General features: G+C 40.2%; 1 protein-coding gene across 6 annotated transcripts in view; it reads left to right on the forward strand.

Annotated features, from left to right (window-relative positions):
• Positions 1-19,826, forward strand: part of LOC125428294 (contactin-4) — a 679,975-nt gene that overhangs the window by 535,309 nt on the left and 124,840 nt on the right. For all 6 annotated transcript variants that reach the window (XM_048488126.1, XM_048488125.1, XM_048488131.1 and 3 more), the window contains 2 exons: positions 578-762; positions 11,605-11,741. In XM_048488126.1, coding sequence (XP_048344083.1) covers positions 578-762; positions 11,605-11,741 — 322 coding nt within the window. The remainder of the gene's footprint in view (positions 1-577; positions 763-11,604; positions 11,742-19,826) is intronic.

A 19,826-nucleotide genomic window follows, 5' to 3' on the forward strand; every position in this document is an offset into this window, starting at 1 on the left:
GCTTACACAGAGGAACCAATTTTAACTTTACCTAAAGAAACAAGACTCCTGCCAAGAAACAGAATTCTGGGTTTTGTTACATCTGTTTGGCTAATATCTATTTACCTGGTTCTGTTTTAGACAATTAGGCTGGGAAACTTTACAAAAGTTGTGACTTGTTTCCCCCCGCCTCCATGGTATATCTAGAGTGGGGCAAGGTAGGGTGGGAATAACGGTACCCCGCCCCCAAAACTCCATGTGGAGCTTGGGAGCAGGCACACAGTTCAATGCTGTACCCAGCCCACATTCAACTGGCTTGGCTGAATTGACCTTTAAACTGCAGGCTTCAGACAGAGGATGAACTGAGTGCTGAGTCTGACTGGCTCCAGCTTTATATTGCTGGCTTCCCCCTGCCCCTCCACCCCCGAATCTCCACCTGACCTTCATGATGTGTTTGAAGAAAGGAGAGTGCATGTGGAATTATGTTTATATCTATCAGTATATATCTGTTGTGTGCCTTGGTAAAATCCATCTAAAAGAATGTTCCCTTTATCAGATTGTTTTCCCTTTTGTTGTTGTCATTGTTGTTGATAAACAGCCCAGTTCCTACAATCAGCTGGAAGAGAGCAGATGGAAAACAAATTCCCAGAAAAGCCCGAAGGCACAAATCAAGCAGTATTCTTGAAATCCCAAACTTTCAGCAGGAAGATGCTGGCCTATACGAGTGTGTGGCTGAAAATGTGAGAGGCAGGAATGTGGCCAGAGGCCAGCTGACGTTTTACGGTATCCAGATTATTTACTCACCTGTTTTTCATTATAGCTGAGGCCAAAATGCGGTAAATGCTTTGTTGCGTTGTCAATGTTGATTTTTCTACTTAAATTTTGCCTTGCAAATAGGCCTGCTTTGCCAGTGTAATTTTATGCTCTGCCAGTGTAATTTTATATAAAATAAAAACCTCTGAGGCAGACATATTGATTGCGGCTGCAAAGTAAGGGAGAAATGAAAATGTATGTTATAGGAAAGAGATCAGTTTGGCAATATGTAAAAAGTGAGTTGTAAAGCAATTGATGTCCTTCTTCTACATCTGGCTGCAAACTGTGTGCTGTTGGATTAATTGTGTTTGTTTATGCCCATGTTTTATTTATCCAGTCATTTGCTTCCTTCATTACTAGAATTTTAATTTCTGATTAACTTTTGTCATTCATAACTGCTTCATGCAAGATCAAGACTCTCTTTTTTCTTCAGTATCCACTTTATAAGCTACAGGAAAGCAAGGTTTATTTTTTATTTTAACTTTATTTATTGCATTTTTCCCAAATGGGGACCCAAAGCAGCTTACGTAGATCTCCTCTCTTCCGTTTTTTGCCTTTGACTAAAGTCTTGTTCTAATCTGTATTGAAAGGCATAATTATGAATATATCTTCATGTTTCTGTATTAGTAAGGATTTTTACCACCCGCTTCTGATACATACCACTAATTTCTTTCTGTATATAAAAACAAATCACCTTGTGTAGGATCAACAGGAACATATTAGAAACAAAGAAAAGAACCAGTCCAGGGCATTAGGAAGGTTATCAAGGATCTGTTCTTTAAAGCAGGAATATCAAGGAAACAGGACAGCTCTGTTTTGGGCAGAAAGGCATGATATAAATAGTATAAATAAAATGAACAAAATGTTCATTAGTTTCTGGATTGTGGAGAGCTTGAATTCGCACTCCTCCACACAAGCATTTTTTCTGCTGATACCTTTAGGGGTAAAGTACATGCTATTGGGTTGCAGGTGGGTTCCAGGCAAGAGGCAAGAAGAGATGGTTTGTTGTTGACTTCCACAGCACAGCAGCCCCAGTATTCCTTGTTGATCTCTCATCTAATTACTAACCGTGACTGTGATCCTACTTAGCTCCCAAGATCTGGTGAACAAGGCTAAGTTAAGGTGTTTGGGCTGCTGTGATGAAATCTGTAAAATAGGTAGATGGAACCATCCCTGAGCCATCTCACACCAGACCCTTTCCATGTGAATCTTCTCATGAGCCATTGGATTCAACCATAATGTGAATGTAAACCCTAACATATTATATAGGTCCCTTGTTAAATGTATTATCAAATCATAAGGTTTCACACTTCCTGTCCCTCTGGCTTGAATAGGGACTTGGGCGTTCCAATTCATTACAGGTGTTAACTATCTGAGGCCCCTTCCGCACACGCAAAATAATGCGTTTTCAAACCACTTTCACAACTGTTTGCAAGTGGATTTTGCTATTCCGCACAGCTTCAAAGAGCACTGAAACCAGTTTGAAAGAGCATTATTCTGCATGTGCGGAATGAGCCTTAGTGTTCTTATGTGCATTTACTGTTTTAGGCATGGCTGTGTGTTTCTCAGTGGGGTTTCTGTGCACTTTTCTGTTCAAAAGGGAAGTCTCCCACTGCAAAATCTCCTGAAACCAGATGATCTGCCATTTTGTTTCCCCGCTTCCTTGCTTGCTTCCTTGCAGCCCCCCTTTTGGTGCCTTTTTTTTCCTTTCCCATCTCTGGTCTAGCATTGTTTCGCTGTATTAAGAGTAGATTGGTAACGTGTTTTTTAAAAACCCTTCAGATTGCTCTATAATGTAAGGGTGGAACTTCTGCTCACCCATCACTTTCTTGTTTACATTGCCTGTCCCCTTTTTTGTTCGTTTATTTCATGACTTCTATCCAGCATTACTTTGCTAGCACAGTCCTTTGCTCCATTGATAGACCTATAGACTGGAAACAAAAGATAAAAGAAGCCATTCCAATCAATCTCAAATGGTTGAATTAGGGCAGGGGAAGGTGGGGAGGAGTGAGAAAACCCAAAGAGAGAATAACAGATGCCATCTCCTTCATTTTCCCTGCGAGGGCAGGGGAAAAGTCACAGTTTCTGAAAGTGGGGATTTTTTCTTCTTCTGCATGGTGAGTTCAGGAGTGGGGAAAATGTGTGAGCAATCAAGAATCTGACCCAAAGGTAACGTACTCTCACTGCAGAGCAGACCGCAAGTGCACACACAGCCATAGTGAAACCAAGAAATGCCCTGCTAGTACAGCTGTTTACTAATGCATAACTGTTGAGTGGTGTCACTGTTTTTCTTAATTGTGTTTGAAGTTTACACAGTTCGATTTTATTGTGTGCATCCTGCATTTCATTCCCCACGGATCTTCTGTCTGTTTACTTTTTAGTACCCCTACATAGTGAGGAAGAAGTATCTGAAGAATAAAATTGTATTAATCTTAAGGGTATGACAAGGTTCTTCATTTTGCTGCAAAGGCTGTGCCTCTAGAATTAGCAAACCTAATGGAGTATCTAAATGACAAGGTCTGCAGTAACAAACCTAGTATACTGCAATGTAGTATACTGCATACTACATTGAGGCAGCAGTTTCTGCTAATCCCCCTTAGCATGTTGTCCTCCTTTATAGCTAGCACTTCAGGGCAAGGAAAGAAGGTGTGTGCAAACCAGAGCAGGAGGGACTTGCTGTCTCCTCCTCCTTGCCTTTCTCTCCTTTGTTGTCTCCTTTGCAGTTGCCCAGTTTTGGGGCGCCGCCCCCTCCAAAGTTATAGCCTTTCTCATGTGTTTTTACAATGACAGCAGACCTAAAATGAACTTGAAGGGTGAGTTTGTCAGCTGGGGCAGCCCTAGTTTGGGGACAAGAAGAAAATGTGAATATTCTTCCCATTTCTGCTGCATTAATTCAGTTTGATAGTCCTCTCCAAGACATGGTGTAGTGGTTAAGAGCAGGTGAATTCTAATCTGGAGACCGGGTTTGATTCCCCACTCCTCAATCTGAGTGGCAGAGGCTTATCTGGTGAACCAGATGTGTTCTGTGCTCCTACATTCCTGCTGGAAGACTTTGGGCTTGTCACAGTTCTTCGGAATTCTCTCGGGCCCACCTACATCACAAGGTGTCTGTTTTGGGGAGAGGAAGAGAAAGGAGCTTGTAAGCCACTTGAGTCTCCTTACAGGAGAGAAAGGTGGGATATAAATCCAAACTCCTCCTCCTCTTCCTCTTCTTCTGCTTCTTCTTCCCATCTCCTTGTGTCTCAGGAAAACTTGCCATGCTAATTTTTCAGGTTCCAAACTATCCATGACTGCCAAATTTCTCTATGCAACACAGAAGTTATTTTCAGTCTCCTTTCCATGTACAAGTAGGGATATCTGTGTGTGTCTGTATGCTTACAGGAGCACTGGCTATAGGTAGAACATATTTTAATAGATTGGTTTTCCTTTGAAGTATACAAGGTAAGCTGGAAGTTGCTCATCAGAATTTTAATCTTTGACATTAGCCTGGCTTGTTGGCTAGTAAATATAGACACTTAGGTTTCATTTAATGAAGATAAAAATGATTTTATTCTAGTTCTACTTAGGAGGAAAATGCCTTGCTTCAAGATGTTGAAGTTAGAAGGATTTGGGACTTCTGTTTTAGCACTTGTCATTTCAGAATGCTGGGTTCTTGGTGTGTTCTGAACTCTGTTGGATCTGAATCCTTATTCATGATGATTGTATTGGAGATTAGATTAGATTTTATTCAGAACCACTGTGATGAAGAATTGCCGCACCAGCTCAGATCAAGGGCTACCTAATCCACATTTGACTTTTCTATTAGTGGTTTGTCAGATATACTGGGAAAGTTTTGGAGCAGACTTAATATTGTGATTTCACTGGCATCTTTTCCTGGTTCTAGTATACCCATTTTGATTTGAAGCAACCAGAACTGCGCAAAATATGAGAAAAGGGTAACCAAAACTGTTAAAGTTTACTTTAAATTTTACTTCCTTGTTCAACTTTCTATGCCTTCCTTAATTTTTCTATCATCTATTTGCTTTCTTTGGTGCTATACACAATATTATTCTCTCTCGCTCTTCAATGCACAGGCCACAACAGGCAAACTCTAATTGGTTCTGTCTATATATTTATTTTGTTTATATCCAACCTTTATCCCCAGTGGGGTCCATAGTGGCTTATATTGCTCTTCTCTCCTCAATTTTAACCTCACGACAACCCTGTGAGATAGGTTAGGCTGAGAATATGCAACTGGCCTAAGATCACCCAGCAAGTTTCTTGTGGCAAAGAAAATATTTGAGCCTGGGTCTCCTATACCCTAACCTCAGCACCACACTAGCTCTCAGGTTTATTGTGTGGTATTATGGGTCTGACTGCTGATGCCTCTTTGATAAAGAGGAGATTGAGAAAGCTGCTCCCAGCTCTTAGATGCTGCAGAAAGACCTATCAAACATGGAGAAGACTTCATCATGTGAAGAAGCTGAGGGCAGCATTCCATGCCCTTGCCCAAAAATTTGCTGGGGAACTGATAAGCAGCTGTATCCCCAAGTTTCCCAGATTCTCCCCTTTTGGAGTTTTCTTCCTGGTCCAATCAGAACTTGGCACACAACTTCAAAATTTCCCTCCAAGCTGACATCTGACTAATCGTTTCATAAGTACTTTTTGAATGTGGTTTGTGCTTCTCACCAGAACTAGTCCTACGTACAAACTGAAGTTCTGGGTGGAAAAGGATGAAGACCAGCCAAATGTTATTGTGACAATAGACATACTGCCCAAATGGCAGAACTGGACTACTGATTTTATTTCTTCTCTCTTCCATCCATCGGCATAAAAGTGTCAGCTACCAATTATGGAATGAAGCTTGTTGCTCACTTCAAACTGATAAGTCTATGTTATTCTAAAATCATATTGGTGCACCCATAACTACTGGTGCTTTCACAACTTCTTTTAGAAATCTACCAATGACTTGTGATTTTTTAAAAAAAATCTTCAGAGGTCTAAAAGATAGGAGAGAGGAAAAACCACATTGTCATTAAAATTATCAATGCAGATTATAACACTTATCAATGCAGATTAATATTAGCAGCAAGCAACACTTGCGGCAAGTATTCATGCCATTCATCACATTACCAGCTTGGAACATGGTAAGCTGTATCATGTAAATCAGGCCCAGCTTTTTCTTCCTGTGTTCCTTCTCTTATTCTGTGTGCTATAACATTCATACTGGTTCTTCTTCTGATTTCTCTGTTCAGTGCTTTCTTTCCCCTTCTGATTATTTTGCTCTCACTTATGATCACATGCATGCTTATGGTCATTTCTTCATAATTCTCTCTCTCTCTCTCTCTCTCTCTCTCTCTCTCTCTCTCTCTCTCTCTAACTCCCAAATTAACTGGCATTGTCAGAGGTACTTTGATGGGTTGAGCCTTGTGGCTATTGCTGAGACTTGAAGAACTGTCATGGGAATTGTCTTCAAGAGTGTTATCGCCTGTTTAAGGTCAACAAGGTTGACAGCTGAAGCAGAAACATTGGCAGAGGCAAAAGAAACCGGAACTGTTGTGCATAAGGAATGAAGAGTAGTAGTAACAGTAACCACACCCTAAATGAGTCCGAGGCCCTTTCCGCACATGCAGAATAATTCACTTTCAATCCACTTTCACAATTGTTTACAGGTGGATTTTTCTATTCTGCACAGTAAAATCCAGATTCAAAGTACATTGAAAATGGATTGAAAGTGCATTATTCTGCATGTGCGGAAGGGGTCTGAGACAAGAATGCAGAAATAATAGCACCGTTGAGTAATAGGAGCCCCCCTCCCAACCAAAACTTCCTTCGTGAAACTTCCATTGTCCTCTAGCAGAGGAGAGACATTTGAGGCACTGCATTCTGTCTTGAACCGCTGCCTTGAATGTCCAATGGATAAAAGAACCTAAACTTTGATCCGCACAAGAGGGAAATAAAATTAATAAGCAGTTCAATTGTCCTACTGAATCGGTCTGTGATAATTGGGGTACCTATATCCTTGTCTCCTTAGTTGACAAATCCCACAGAATTCCTGGACTTTTCAACTATATTTCAAAATGCATGGGGAATCTGTAGCCTTTTTCCATTGATTATCTGTGTGGAGTATTTTCTTCCTTCTGGCCAGGTCAAATCTTCTTCTATACTTTAACTTCTGGGCTCAACTACACCCCATCCCCCTGATACTTCAGCAATTTCAGCTGGTACAACTGTGACTACCTGTTTGATATTTAGTCCCTGATGCATTAAGCTATTTAGCCAATTCTTAAACAATCACAGTCATTTCCATTTTGTTTTTGAGGGTTTTTAAAACATTATTTTAAAACATTCCTTTTCACTTTTCTTAAAGTGCTTAGTGCTTCTAATCAAGCCAACTGTACAAGCATCATTAGAATATCAACAAAAATTATTTCTAAAAAAGTAGGTTTTTAAATTTTAGTTTTAATCAGTTTTATAATCAGTTAATCAGTTTTATAAACTAAATAAAAGACTTTGTCGCATTGTGTAGATTACAACTATTAAATGTCTAAGTGAGTTTCAAAACGTTTATGAACTAATAGTAGTTGCTTTATTTTACAAAATCAGTTGTAGTGTTATCCTTAGTGGTATTTTCCCCAATATCAGTGCATGATTTCTAGTGGCCTGTCTCTTGAATAATTTTATTTGGCTGCCATTAAAATTTGAAATTACCATTTGTTTTGCAAACATCAACTTAGAAAACGGCCTCCGAGATTCAACCAAAATATTCATTCCAAAACTGTCAGTGTGAAAATAACTTGTCAAATATAGCTCAGATGGGAATCAAAAACAGTGGTAACTTCTCTTTTTTAAAAAGTGGGAAATAGTACATCTTTATTGGGATAAAACTGCAATGCTGGCATTGTCTTTTCACGTTGTTTTTAGCAGGTCAAAAGTTCACATCCAAGGGAAGGAGCGCTCCAACATATTTGATATGGAAAATCAAACTTGTCACTTACTTGCAGCCATTCTCTGTGAAATGTTCCATCACAGTGTGTGCCCTGGAGATTAAAATCTGGCTCTCGTAGTGTTACTGTTTTAAACTAAGTTATCTGCCTCCATGAACAGTGGGAAATAAAAAGAAGGGAATGAAGATGAGATTCAAATTTGCCTTCCTTTCTTCAAATAAAAGAGGCAATCCTCTTGCTGTCAGCTATTTGATGCCACATTTTGAAAATGTTAAGAGTTGTATTTGTTGGTGCTTTGCTGATGGTACTTTAAAAATATGCGCTAACATCAGTGGTATCAAAATGTACATGTTCAGTATGCTCAAACAAGTTCATTCAATGGTTCCTCCCTCCACTTCTGTCATATATTGATATAGTTTGGTAACCTAGAAAGAGAATTTGAAGGAAGTATTTTATTTATTTGTTCATTTGCTTGTTTATTTATATCCTGCTTTTCCCCTCATGGGGACTCAAATTGGTTTACAATACCAAAAAACAGCAACAACAACCAAGCAAACCATACACACTAAGGCCACTTCCGCACATGCAAAATAATGCGTTTTCAAACCACTTTCACAACTGTTTGCAAGTGGATTTTGCCATTCCGCACAGCTTCAAAGAGCACTGAAAGCAGTTTGAAAGTGCATTATTCTGCATGTGCGGAATGAGCTGTACACACAAGAAAAACACAGTACAACAGGCAAATCAACAAGATGGAGGTGAATCTTCAAAAAACAAAGTAGGTCCTTTGTCTCTCCCTCTGCTGACAGATCTTCCGGCTAAGAAGATGGCTCACATCCCAGGGGAGATGTTATTCAGCTGCTGCTAGTTAGCCAGCGAGCTAGCAGAATTTCCCCTAGTTTCTCTCTTGCCAGCCAAAAACATCATTCCAATGACATAATTAAAACAGACAAATGAGACCAAATGAAGGTCATGAATGACCATCATTTGAAGATAAATTATGGACGTATGCAGCCAGTTTGAATCAGGGCCTTGAAGGGATGGGAGAGTGGCCCACATAAGTTTGAAATCAAAACTCCCTGGGAAGGCCAGTTTCAATTAATAAGTTCACATAGGGATGTAAAAGGATAACTCTGCATCAGAGCCACAAAAATACCTGATTTGCTCTGTCAAAATTGCTGAGAAGATCCAGTCATCTTGTCTGTTAAAATCCATAGAGGAGCAAGTGAAATAGCATAACAAGAGATAGTCAGTTTTTGGAAGTGTTTGGAAGAAGAAGGTTATTGGCTCTTTAAGACTAGTGAGATGTTTTTCTTTGTCTTATTTTTTTAATGATTGTATCATGGGAGGAAATGCCTGTACTTTCCCCATAAAGTTTATGGATCTAAATGAGACATGGCCACACTACTATACTAGGACACACACATTATAAAGGAGGCAAAAAATGGGTCCTGATATCAAATTGAGATCTGTTCGTCATCCTTGTAGACTCTTCGTAGATTTGCTGACAGAGATCCCTTTTCGGAATTCAGTAGGTGGTACTTGGAGGCGCAAAATTCTGAGCAAGGTTTAAAGGCTTGCTGTTGGATGTATTCACAGTTAAAATTGCAGTTCTTGTGTTACTCCTAATAATAAGTACAACAACATTATTAATACAGCTCAAACACTGTAGCCTTTTTTAAAAAAAAAAGCAAACAAAAGTCTCTTTGCTATATATATTTATGCTGAATGTCTTTTTGCTATATATATTTGTGCTGAATGTCTATTTTATTGTTCCTTAAGGGCAATCATAAGTGGCCTAAGACAAAAGTGCAGACGATGCCGAGCACCTGTTTAAATGGCACACTGGTGACAAGAGCCCTGACCTCTGTCAAGTCCTGCAGTCATTTCCCTTTTGGAGCTGAATCCCAAATGAACTGACACTTAATGTCCCCGTGTCCAGCTTTTACACATCACATTCAAGTGACCAACTCTGGTATTCCCAAAGAGCAGGAATCCATTGTTATCATTGTGGAATCTTTTATACTGCCCTTCACTACTTTATGTTTTTGTTGAACTGTATGAACAAAGAAGAATGTTCTTCCAGGCAACAAAGCTTTCTATTTCCATCTGTACTGTGTCTCTAAAGAACATACGCTAACCTGACTCTTTTTTTTTTTAGTTGTCTTGATCATAAAATTTAATCTTGACAATCCCTTACGATAAAACAAAGGTGTCTTGCTTTAGAAGTAAAAGAGGCCTCCTTATGAGTCTCACAAGGCTCTAGAGCTAGTGCTAAAAGAACTTACCCCGGCCTTAAAAAACAGCATCAGAACGCTAGTTGTTTGAAGTGCTGCAATCATAAAAAAGAAGATATTGCAAGAAAAGAATGAACTGATTTAGACATCACACAAGTCATCAGTGCTGTGGTGTTAACCCAGTGTATGATGAGAGTGGGCTGGATTACAAAGTATGACTGGTGGGGTGAATCTTCCTATCTTTTGTGCACAGGCATATATAAACTGACATCATATGAAGCAATCAAAAATCAGGTACAGGATGCTTTCAATGTCTTTATTTTGATGGTGGACCAACTGTGTTAGTTATATTCTCTGACCTTCCTGGATCACATCCATGGGTTCCAGCACCTGTTCTTTACGTCGGGCAGTCCAATCTGGGGGTGGGGTGGGGATGGACCCCTCTCTGGAGCAGGCTCAGCTTTTCACTTGTATGGATACCCATCACACCGCCACAAGAGGCAAATGTGCCAGGTGTTTCTTAGGCCAGCGGTCGGGTACCCCCGCAGCCCATAGAGTCCAATAGAGGGCTTCTCAGCAGCAGGGAGACTTCTTTTGTTTTTAGCCTTCCCATACTGTGGAGAAGTCCTCCTAGAGGGCAGAGGGCAGCACCAAAGCGGCACAGTGGCCCAACGCCAGAGGTTTCGGATAGGTGCCAATGTATTTTCTCTATTTTCACCGGAGGCCCATTAAAAAAATCTGTGTCCTGAATAGTAAGTGCCAGCCCTGTGCAGATAACAGCGTAGATAGAATGAAAGTGATGACCTAAAATTAATGTGATTTTTATGTAGTTTCATACCAACTGAAATTGCAATAGATTGGTGTTTGTGTTCTTTAGATTGCTTCCATTCCCTTTGTATGTTAAGGTTGCATAGAGTTTTTGTTTCCCTGTTGCATATGTTGAACAACTCTGGGCACATGAATGAAAGCTGTATGCTTTGTTAGTGTCTGAAAGTCATGCTACTGAAGAGGGAATGTGTACGTTTTTAGCATTCTATTCACATTCGAGGACATCTAATTGTCATAATACCTTCATAAACATGGTTCCTATTGTACATTTATCAATAGTTTGAAAATAGCCTTGAACTTAGAAATGTGAACAGTAGAATGCATGCTTGAACAAGCATTTTTAGTAGAATTTGGACTTCTGAGAATATTTCTTTTGCTGGATTTATTTTCAAGATTAGTTTTTATATGATCATAAAAGCATGGGAATCGAGATCCTTAGCTCCTTGGAAAATATAGTTCAGTGGTTCCCTGGAAAAACAGGTATTTAACCACATCTAGTTTAGATTTCATCTGGATATGCCCAATTCAGCATATATTTAAGCAAGCAAGTACATTCCCTAAACAGAGTAGAACAAACCTTAACGAACAGTTTTCTGATTCCTGATATATATGATATATGCCAAAAAAATCCCCTTATTTTTATTGTTTTGTTAAGTCTAGATGTGAACTTCTTACAAATGGTTTTCAAGAATACCACAAATATGTGATGAGGCCTTTAATTCTTAAAAATGTATGTGTGTAGAGGAAAGGTATTTGAAGGCTAAATACAGACAGACAATATATGGTCTTCCTTATAAAAGTAGTATTTGTCCTCATTGCAGCTCCTCCCAACTGGATTCAGAAAATAAGTGATGCTCATGTGACTATAGAGGAAAACATCTTTTGGGAATGTAAGGCAAATGGAAGACCAAAGCCTTCTTACAGCTGGCTGAAGGATGGTGAACCACTCATCCCTCAGGTACAAACATTATTGGTGTCCTTTGTGCTCTGAGTTTCCGGACTCCCTTGAAAAGATTGTTTTGATGTGATGACCTTTTTCATGTCTCTATAGTTTGTTGCTGTTAAAAGAGAAATGCATGCAACCATGTGGCCTTAAAAACTCCATCTGTCCCAGAGCAGACTTCCTTCCCTGCTGAGTGAATGTCACAATCACCTTGTGCTTTTCTTGTAGTTAAAAACAATGACACTTCAAGCCCCATTTTTCAAAGGCAGGAATTACCCTTAGGCACCTAATTCCTAACCAATTTTCAATGAGATCTAGGCATTTAACTGCCACTTTATGCCTTTGACAATCATTCCTCTGAATAAAGTAGAATTTAGAAGCTCCAGGATTCGTTTCCAGAGGATATTTGCTATGAGAAAGGGGTTACAAAAATATCTGCATGCTTTTCACTCTTCATAGCTCTGCAGGGGGTGGGGGGGAGTAGTAGTGTAATAAATTCATTCAGATTCAATGAGAAGTCAAGCTGACAGTGTAGTTATTTAGGCTATTTAGGTCATTCTGTTTTTGAGAACCAGGATGATGTAGTGGTTAAGAGCAGGTAGACTCCAATCTGGAGAACCAGGTTTGATTCTGCACTCCTCCACATGAATGGCAGACTCTTATCTGGTGAACTAGATTTGTTTCCCTTCTACACATGAAGCCTTCTGGGTGACCTTTGGCTAGTCACAGTTCTTCAGAACTCTGTCAGCCCCATCTACTTCACAAGGTGTCGTTTTTGAGGATAGGAAGGGAAAGGAGTTTATAAGCCACTTTGAGATTCCTTACAGGAGAGAAAGGCTAGGTATATATCTCTCTCTCTCTCTCTCTCTCTCTCTCTCTCTCTCTCTCTCTCTCTCTCTCTCTTTCTTTTCAAATCCCCACTTGCGCCAGGGAAACTTGCTGGATGACCTTGGACCCTTCAAACACTCTTAGTCTTGACCCTGGCTAGTAGTGGATGGGAGACCTCTAAGAAATAACAGGATCATAATGCAGAGGCAGGTAACGGCAGACCACCTCCAAACATATCTTTCCTTGAAAACCTCCACAAGGGGTCGCCATAAGTCAGCTATAACATGCTGGCAAAGAAAATGTTTTTAATTGACCTTTACTGGACATGAAGCCTCTGACTCTTAAAAATAGTTATTTTCCTCTTCTTCAGGCTGGTGCTGTCATTGAGAATGAAGGAATTCATCTCCCATTAACAGTGGCAGAATAAAGTGTATACAGATCAATTATCTATAGTTAATTGTCATGTCTTCAGTGCAGACCCACAAGGCACAGGTCAGCCACAGAGAACTGACAAGAAGACCAGTAGAACTTTTCAAGTACTTGGGGTGCTCTACTCCCTCCTTTCCGGATCTGAGAGCGGGCTGGTTTCCAACCTAAACAGTCATGAGAAAGGGTATGAGGAGTGCCGCCATGGAGAGAGAACCTGTGAAGAAGAAGAAGAAGAAGAAGAAGAAGAAGAAGAAGAAGAAGAAGAAGAAGAAGAAGAAGAAGAAGAAGAAGAAGAAGAAGAAGAAGAAGAAGAATTTATATCCCCCCTTTCTCTCCTATAGGAGACTCAAAGGGGCTTACAATCTCCTTTCCCTTCCCCCCTCACAACAAACACCCTATAAGGTGGGTGGAGCTGAGAGAGCTCCAACAAGCTGTGACTCGCCCAAGGTCACCCAGCTGGCATGTGTTGGAGTGCACAGGCTAATCTGAATTCCCCAGATAAGCCTCCACAGTTCAAGCGGCAGAGCGGGGAATCAAACCTGGTTCCTCCAGATTAGAATGCACCTGCTCTTAACCACCTCACCACTGCTGCTCCTGACCACTTTCAATTTTACTTCAGGATTTTTTCTTCCTTCATGATGGGATTATTCAAGAAGTTTTCCAAATGGGACACTAAGGTGGCTCAAAACAGCAAGTGTGAAGAATGCCTCTTCTGTCTTAGCAATAAAAATCTCTCGAATACATGCCCTTCTTACTGCTTTTTTACTCTAAAGGCCAGGCAAGAACAGACTTTGAGGCTTAAAGCCACACTGTGAGAATAGTTTCTCACTTCAGTGGATACATCCTTCAAAGGGGCCACATACAATCTTTGCCCTTTCAGTCCCTATTATTCTGTCTGGGCACTCTTCTGACATATCTGTGCTGGACACACAGGTTGCTTTGGAACTCCCTGTTAAAAAGGCCAAAAAGAAGATGAAAAATACCTCAGAAATCAAGTCACTCATTTCTCAACCCCAAGACTCATTGCTGTCGCATCCACAGTTGAATTTCCTAGTTCGCCCTCCAGAAGTCTCTTCACAACATCAATCATTATTTTGTCCTTGATGCCAACATGCTAGTCTGATTCCCAGATTTGTCAATACTATGTCTCTTCTCAACATCGGTCTCTATCTCCTTGATGCTGAGGTCTGTCAGTTCCATGCCCCCTATCTCCTCAACATCATCAGTTGTGATCTCATCAGAGTCCCCATTGTAGTAAGAGTCTGGGAGTCTCACTTCAGAGCTTCCACTATCCCCACCATCCATCATCACTGTTGCCTGCCATAGATTCTTCTGTCCCTTCCAGTCTGCAGCTCTTCTGAAGACAACTTCACCTCTCGTCAGCAGACATTTGGCTCCCTCATCGGGAGATGATGTTTTCACATTCCTTTTGCTTCCCTTGGTTCAGGGGAACAGATTGACATCCATAGCATCTTGTCAACCCTGAGGTTTCCATCATCCTTGCTGCTTGGGGATGTATATGTGGTCAGTCCTTTAGGGACTGAATGACTGCTGGGCTCAGAATGTCATTTTTGTAACCCGTTGTCATTGTTTTTTTAGAGTTGGTCACTCATCATTCAGGATCATTGGGTTCTGTCTACAATAAAGTTTGGTTACCAGTTACTCTTTCAATCCATCTTCATCTGTTTTTCTCCACTACCTCACTTGACGATTCTTCGCCATTAGTAGCAAGTGCCATCAGCCAAACCAATCCTTCCCTTTCTGAAAAGGGATTTTGTTTCAGATATTTCCTCATTAATAAGAAAGGTGGTGGTAAGAGGCCTATCCTGGACCTCAGATGTCTTAATAAGTATTTGCACATACCTTACTTGAGGGTGCTCCTCCACTTTCAGACATCCTCCCTCATTGTCTGGGGATTTTTGGTTTGTGGTTCTTGACTTAAAGGATGTTTATTTATCAATCTAGTAGTGGACTCTAGGCAAATATGGGCTCTAACTCGAGCTAGGTGCAATGTGTTTCCGTCAGCAGCAGAGGAGGGACGACAACTATACCATTCAATGAAAGATTCTGTTCATACTGTTTAAATCAAGTAGAGACTATTACTTATGTGATCTTCTTCTGTCCTAAATGTGCGAGCATCAGATATTTGCTGCCACAAACTACATTTAATAAAGCACTAATTTGCTCAGTCAGTTCTGGAATTGCCCTACTTCCGAACAGTAGAAAAACAGAGGTATTGGAAAAGACCCCAAAATTTCTTCTGCAAGTGATTGCGATACGTTTTCAAGAACAACATAAGATAACTTGATCTGTTTATTTTATATTTGTCCATGTTTTTATGCCTAATAAAGGTTATGTGATATGAATGTTTATTTCCGCATATCTGTTTATAAAACCTATAGAAAGTTTTTCAGGTTTCAATATTGGGATTGGGGAGGGGGCTTTTATCATAATGATACCTTTTGAATTGATTACAGCCCCACAAGCCTTTACAAAGTGTTTCTCAACTGTAGTTGCCTTTTTAACGTCTGACTGTTCCACTGTCTATCCCTACTTAGACAACTGATTCCTTCTTGCTCCGTCCTATCAACCTTTGAAGTGTGATTTGGCTTTTGCCTCCCAAACATTATCTGACTTGGGTTTTCTAATTAACACTGAGAAATCCCGTTTGGAGCCTACAGAGAATGTAGAGTCTATTGGAGCAGTGTTGGATTGTGTTTCACAGAAGGCTTCTTTACCATTTACATTGTTCAAAGTCATTGTCTTTAGTCACTGTGTTTTCTAATAAAAGATTTCAAAAGGCCATCTGCATCCAAAAAAACTCCTAGGATTTATGGCCTCTACTATCTCTGTTGTTCCATATGCTAGATTAAACATGAGATGTTTACAAAATTGGTTCCTTCAGAGATTTAGACCTAACATAGGTTCTCAATGTCATAAGCTCTCAATACCCAGAGCAGTTCTTAGGTCACTACATTGGTAGGTGTTTCCAGACTTTGTTGAAAGGTCTTTATCTAGGTGTATTTCCTTATTACCTTACTTTTTGCACTTATGCTTCACTAACTGGCTGAAGGGCTTCCTGCAACTCCCTACAAGCTAGGAGCCATTGATTGGAAAGTGAGTCTAAACATGCATAGATCTTTTTGAAATCAGAGTAGTCAGGTATGCTGTTGCATCTCTTTCAGCCACTGCCAAAGGAAAATATCTGCTCATTGCTGCAGACAGTACAACTGCCAAGTCTTACAAGCAAGGGGGTACGGGATCCAGGACTTTCTGTGCTGAGGCATTCTGATAATGGCAGTGGCCCATACTACGCAACATTTCTCTGGTGGCCATCCATTTGGCTGGAGAGAGCAACACCATTGTGGATTTCTTCAGCAGGCAGGGGTCTTCCATTCACAAATGGTCCCTGAACCATCAGTACGTCATTCCCATTTTCAAAGAATAGGGATTCCCCCAAATATACCTATTTGCCATCAAGGCCAATGCAAAGTATTCCCTCTTCTGCTCCAAGTTGGGAGTGGGCAAGACTTCTTTGGGATATACTTTTCAGTTACACTGGTCAGGTCACCTGTATTATGCTTCCCTCCCCTTTCATCTTCTTCACAAGACCATAGCAAAGGTGGTCTCCAACCGGTCAAAAGTGATCCTCATAACTCTTATTGGTTTTCCAACCCTCCTCAGGATATCACAAGGGAATTTCAGGATCTTTCCAGTAGAGGATGACCTTCTCATGATACGGACATCCTTCCCTGCACCTGATGGTGCGGCAAATCCAGTTCAAGTTCCAGATATAGGCAGAGCTACACAGATGTTGACAGCATTGCAAAAATCCTTCAAGTGACAGTCCTATGACTCCAAGTGGACATTCTTTCTCAGCTGATCACAATCCCAAAGTCTGGGGCCTGAAACCTTTCCTTTAATCTGATATTTTTAGTACTTTTACTTAAAAAATACGAGTTAGGCCACTTCTATCAAGGTTAACCTTGCTTCAAATTTCTGCATTCCACATACCTGTTGGCCCTTGTTCTATATTCTCAGCACCTGATCCAAAAATATTTTGAGAAGCCTAACCAACCACTACCTTGTTTTTAAACCTCCTCTCCCTATTTGAAATTTGTCTTTGGTTTCATCTCATATTATATATATATATATATAAATCTTTTGTGCTGTTGACAATTTCCATATGTCCTAGGACAGTACTTTGTCATTGTTTTCTCCAAATTCTCACCCTTCACGTGAACAATCACTCCAAACTCTTGATGTTAGGAGAATACTTCTTTTATTTAAATGCCCAAAAGGTTTTTCAAAAAGATAAAAATTCATTTGCTTTAAGAGTCCCAAAAAGGGAAATGCTGCATCTTCCCAAATCATTTCTGGTTGAGTGATTTCTGTCACTGGTTTTCCTATACCAGTACTAAAGTGGATTGTCCACTTCAAGTTAGAGCCCATGCCAGCAGGGTCCAAGCTTCTTCAGCTACTTTTCTTGCCAAGGTCACTTCATGACATCTGTAAGATGGTGACCTAGTCTGCTCTGTCCACTTTGCTTTGGCTTTACTCCATCAATGTGGACACCAGGAGAGAGGCCTCCATTTCAAGGACATGCCTCCATGGTAAGTGAGCTGGCTACTTCATGTAGGACTGCACTAAAGATACAATGTTGAAAACAAAGTTTACTCCATTGATTTACTCCATCAATGTGGACACCAGGAGAGAGGCCTCCATTTCAAGGACATGCCTCCATGGTAAGTGAGCTGGCTACTTCATGTAGGACTGCAGTAAAGATACAATGTTGAAAACAAAGTTTTCTGTAACTCTTGTTCATCAAGTGTTTTTTGTGCAGACATGAATGACAAGCGAGAGGGTCATTGATGCCCTTCACCCTTCCTACTAACTTGTGCCCTGGGGAGATTTTTCCTTCCAGAATCCTAACAGTGAATCATGCTTTGACTGATCCACCCTTTTGTTTGTCAATATGCAGTGCAGTAGCGTGAATGTGGTAATTTAGATTTTGTGTATACCCTTTGCATTTTCCCGATTGTATAATTACACTGAGTAGTAAGTGGTCTTTAGTTGTTAAACTAAGGCACTTCCTAGACAGAAAGATTAGCAGCTCTGTAGGGACACCAAAATAACCTTTTCCTTTGTGTCAGAAAATAAAATAATAAACTGGCACCAGAGGCTTATAAAGTTTAAACAAAGAGTCAAAAGTTTTTATTTAGAAGAAATAAATCAAGAAGTTTTTCTGGGAGAGGATAAAATTGAAATTATATGTAAGAAGCTGGTTTCTGAGAGGTTACTATTTTGCAAGTTTTTTTAGTATCTTTTTACAGTTGATAGAAGGTTCACACAGGTGCCTTCAAGTTGTTACAGTCACTTAAATTCTCCACAAACTAAGGACCCACCAGGATAGGTGTTCAGTTTTCTGTTTGGCTCTCTAGTTAATAAGCTAACAAAACCTTAATTTCTACCCTCAGGTAAATATAACCTACACAGTTCCTCAAACACTAACTCTAAAATAGTTTCTTCTATAGTCTATCTCACATTGTGCTTATCAGAGACAGACTTGCACCTTTTTCAGGAAGTTCAGTCCTTTCTCTCTTTAAACCAAACCTCCCTCAGGAGCTTCACTGCCCCATATCTGGGGGATTCTCCTTAGAGAAAAACAACCAAGCCACCTGTGTGATTAATCAGTGTGACTGTGTTATGGTTAACTCCAGAACCTTGGCACAGATTCCCTAAATCTGTCCTCCCTGGCACTTATTCAGAGTAACTCATCTCATATAGAATTGGCCCTCAGCCTCCAGAGAACAGGGTTACAATAGAACAGCCATTCACTCTGACATTCAAATCAGTTCTCCTCAAAACTATCAGTGCTCTGGCTAAGAACGTGCTGTGTTCTCTCCGGCCAATTGTGGGGAGTTCCATGTCAATCATTTCGGCTCTTAGCTTTCTACTGCCTGAATATGTGGTAGTTTCTGTAAATGTTACAATATGCTCCCTCCTTTCCCTACTGTGGGCTATTGTGTGTTATAATGGTGGTCTTCCCCAGTAGTGAAGGGAGACCTGAGGAATTAGTACTCTCTTTGCCTCCTTTCACATGACAGTTTGGGTAGGAAATCAGCCCATTCTCAGCTCGGGGGAAAGGGAGGGGAGCACCCAAAGTTTTCTGAAGATATGGAAGCTTTCTAGTCAGTTCTTCATGGCCAGCCTGTGCCTGCGCAGTCCCATGAGTGACTTCACAGAAGTCACTCAATGAAGAATAGTTACAGGTAAGTGCAACTTTATGTCAGGTGTTACATGTCACACCAAGATTATCCTTGTTTTCCTTAATGACATACCTAAATTAAGTAAATTACTCAGACTCCCTTATCAGGTAGGTTGTATGTCCCCCTGACACAGAAGACTGTTACTGGCATAGAAGACTGTTTTGCCCACTTGTGATCCACTGTCTAGCAAAAAATGCACAAACGGTAGCTGCAGCCCTGCAATTAACAGGTTAATATTTTTATTTTATATTCATCATTTGTTTGATTATTAAAATACAAGGAAACACACTTTGGTACTGATAATAAAAGTTCCATATCCTCATGCTAATTTCACTTTGTTCATGCAGGTCAGTAGCAGATATGCTTGAATTTAAACCTTATTAGACCAAAGTAAAGAATTGTGAAATTATTAACATTTGCATTTTTAAAGGATTTTTTAAATTTCCGGCCCAGGAGAACAGCATGCAATTTCATTATCCCATTAAAAGTGATTACGGTTCCCCTTATACTTCAAGGAGATGCAAACTAATAGTTTAGTCTTTCTAAACGTTCTGAAGAGCTTTCCTGGATGTGA

Source organism: Sphaerodactylus townsendi, linkage group LG03 (assembly GCF_021028975.2).
Source record: "Sphaerodactylus townsendi isolate TG3544 linkage group LG03, MPM_Stown_v2.3, whole genome shotgun sequence".
NCBI lineage: Eukaryota > Metazoa > Chordata > Lepidosauria > Squamata > Sphaerodactylidae > Sphaerodactylus > Sphaerodactylus townsendi.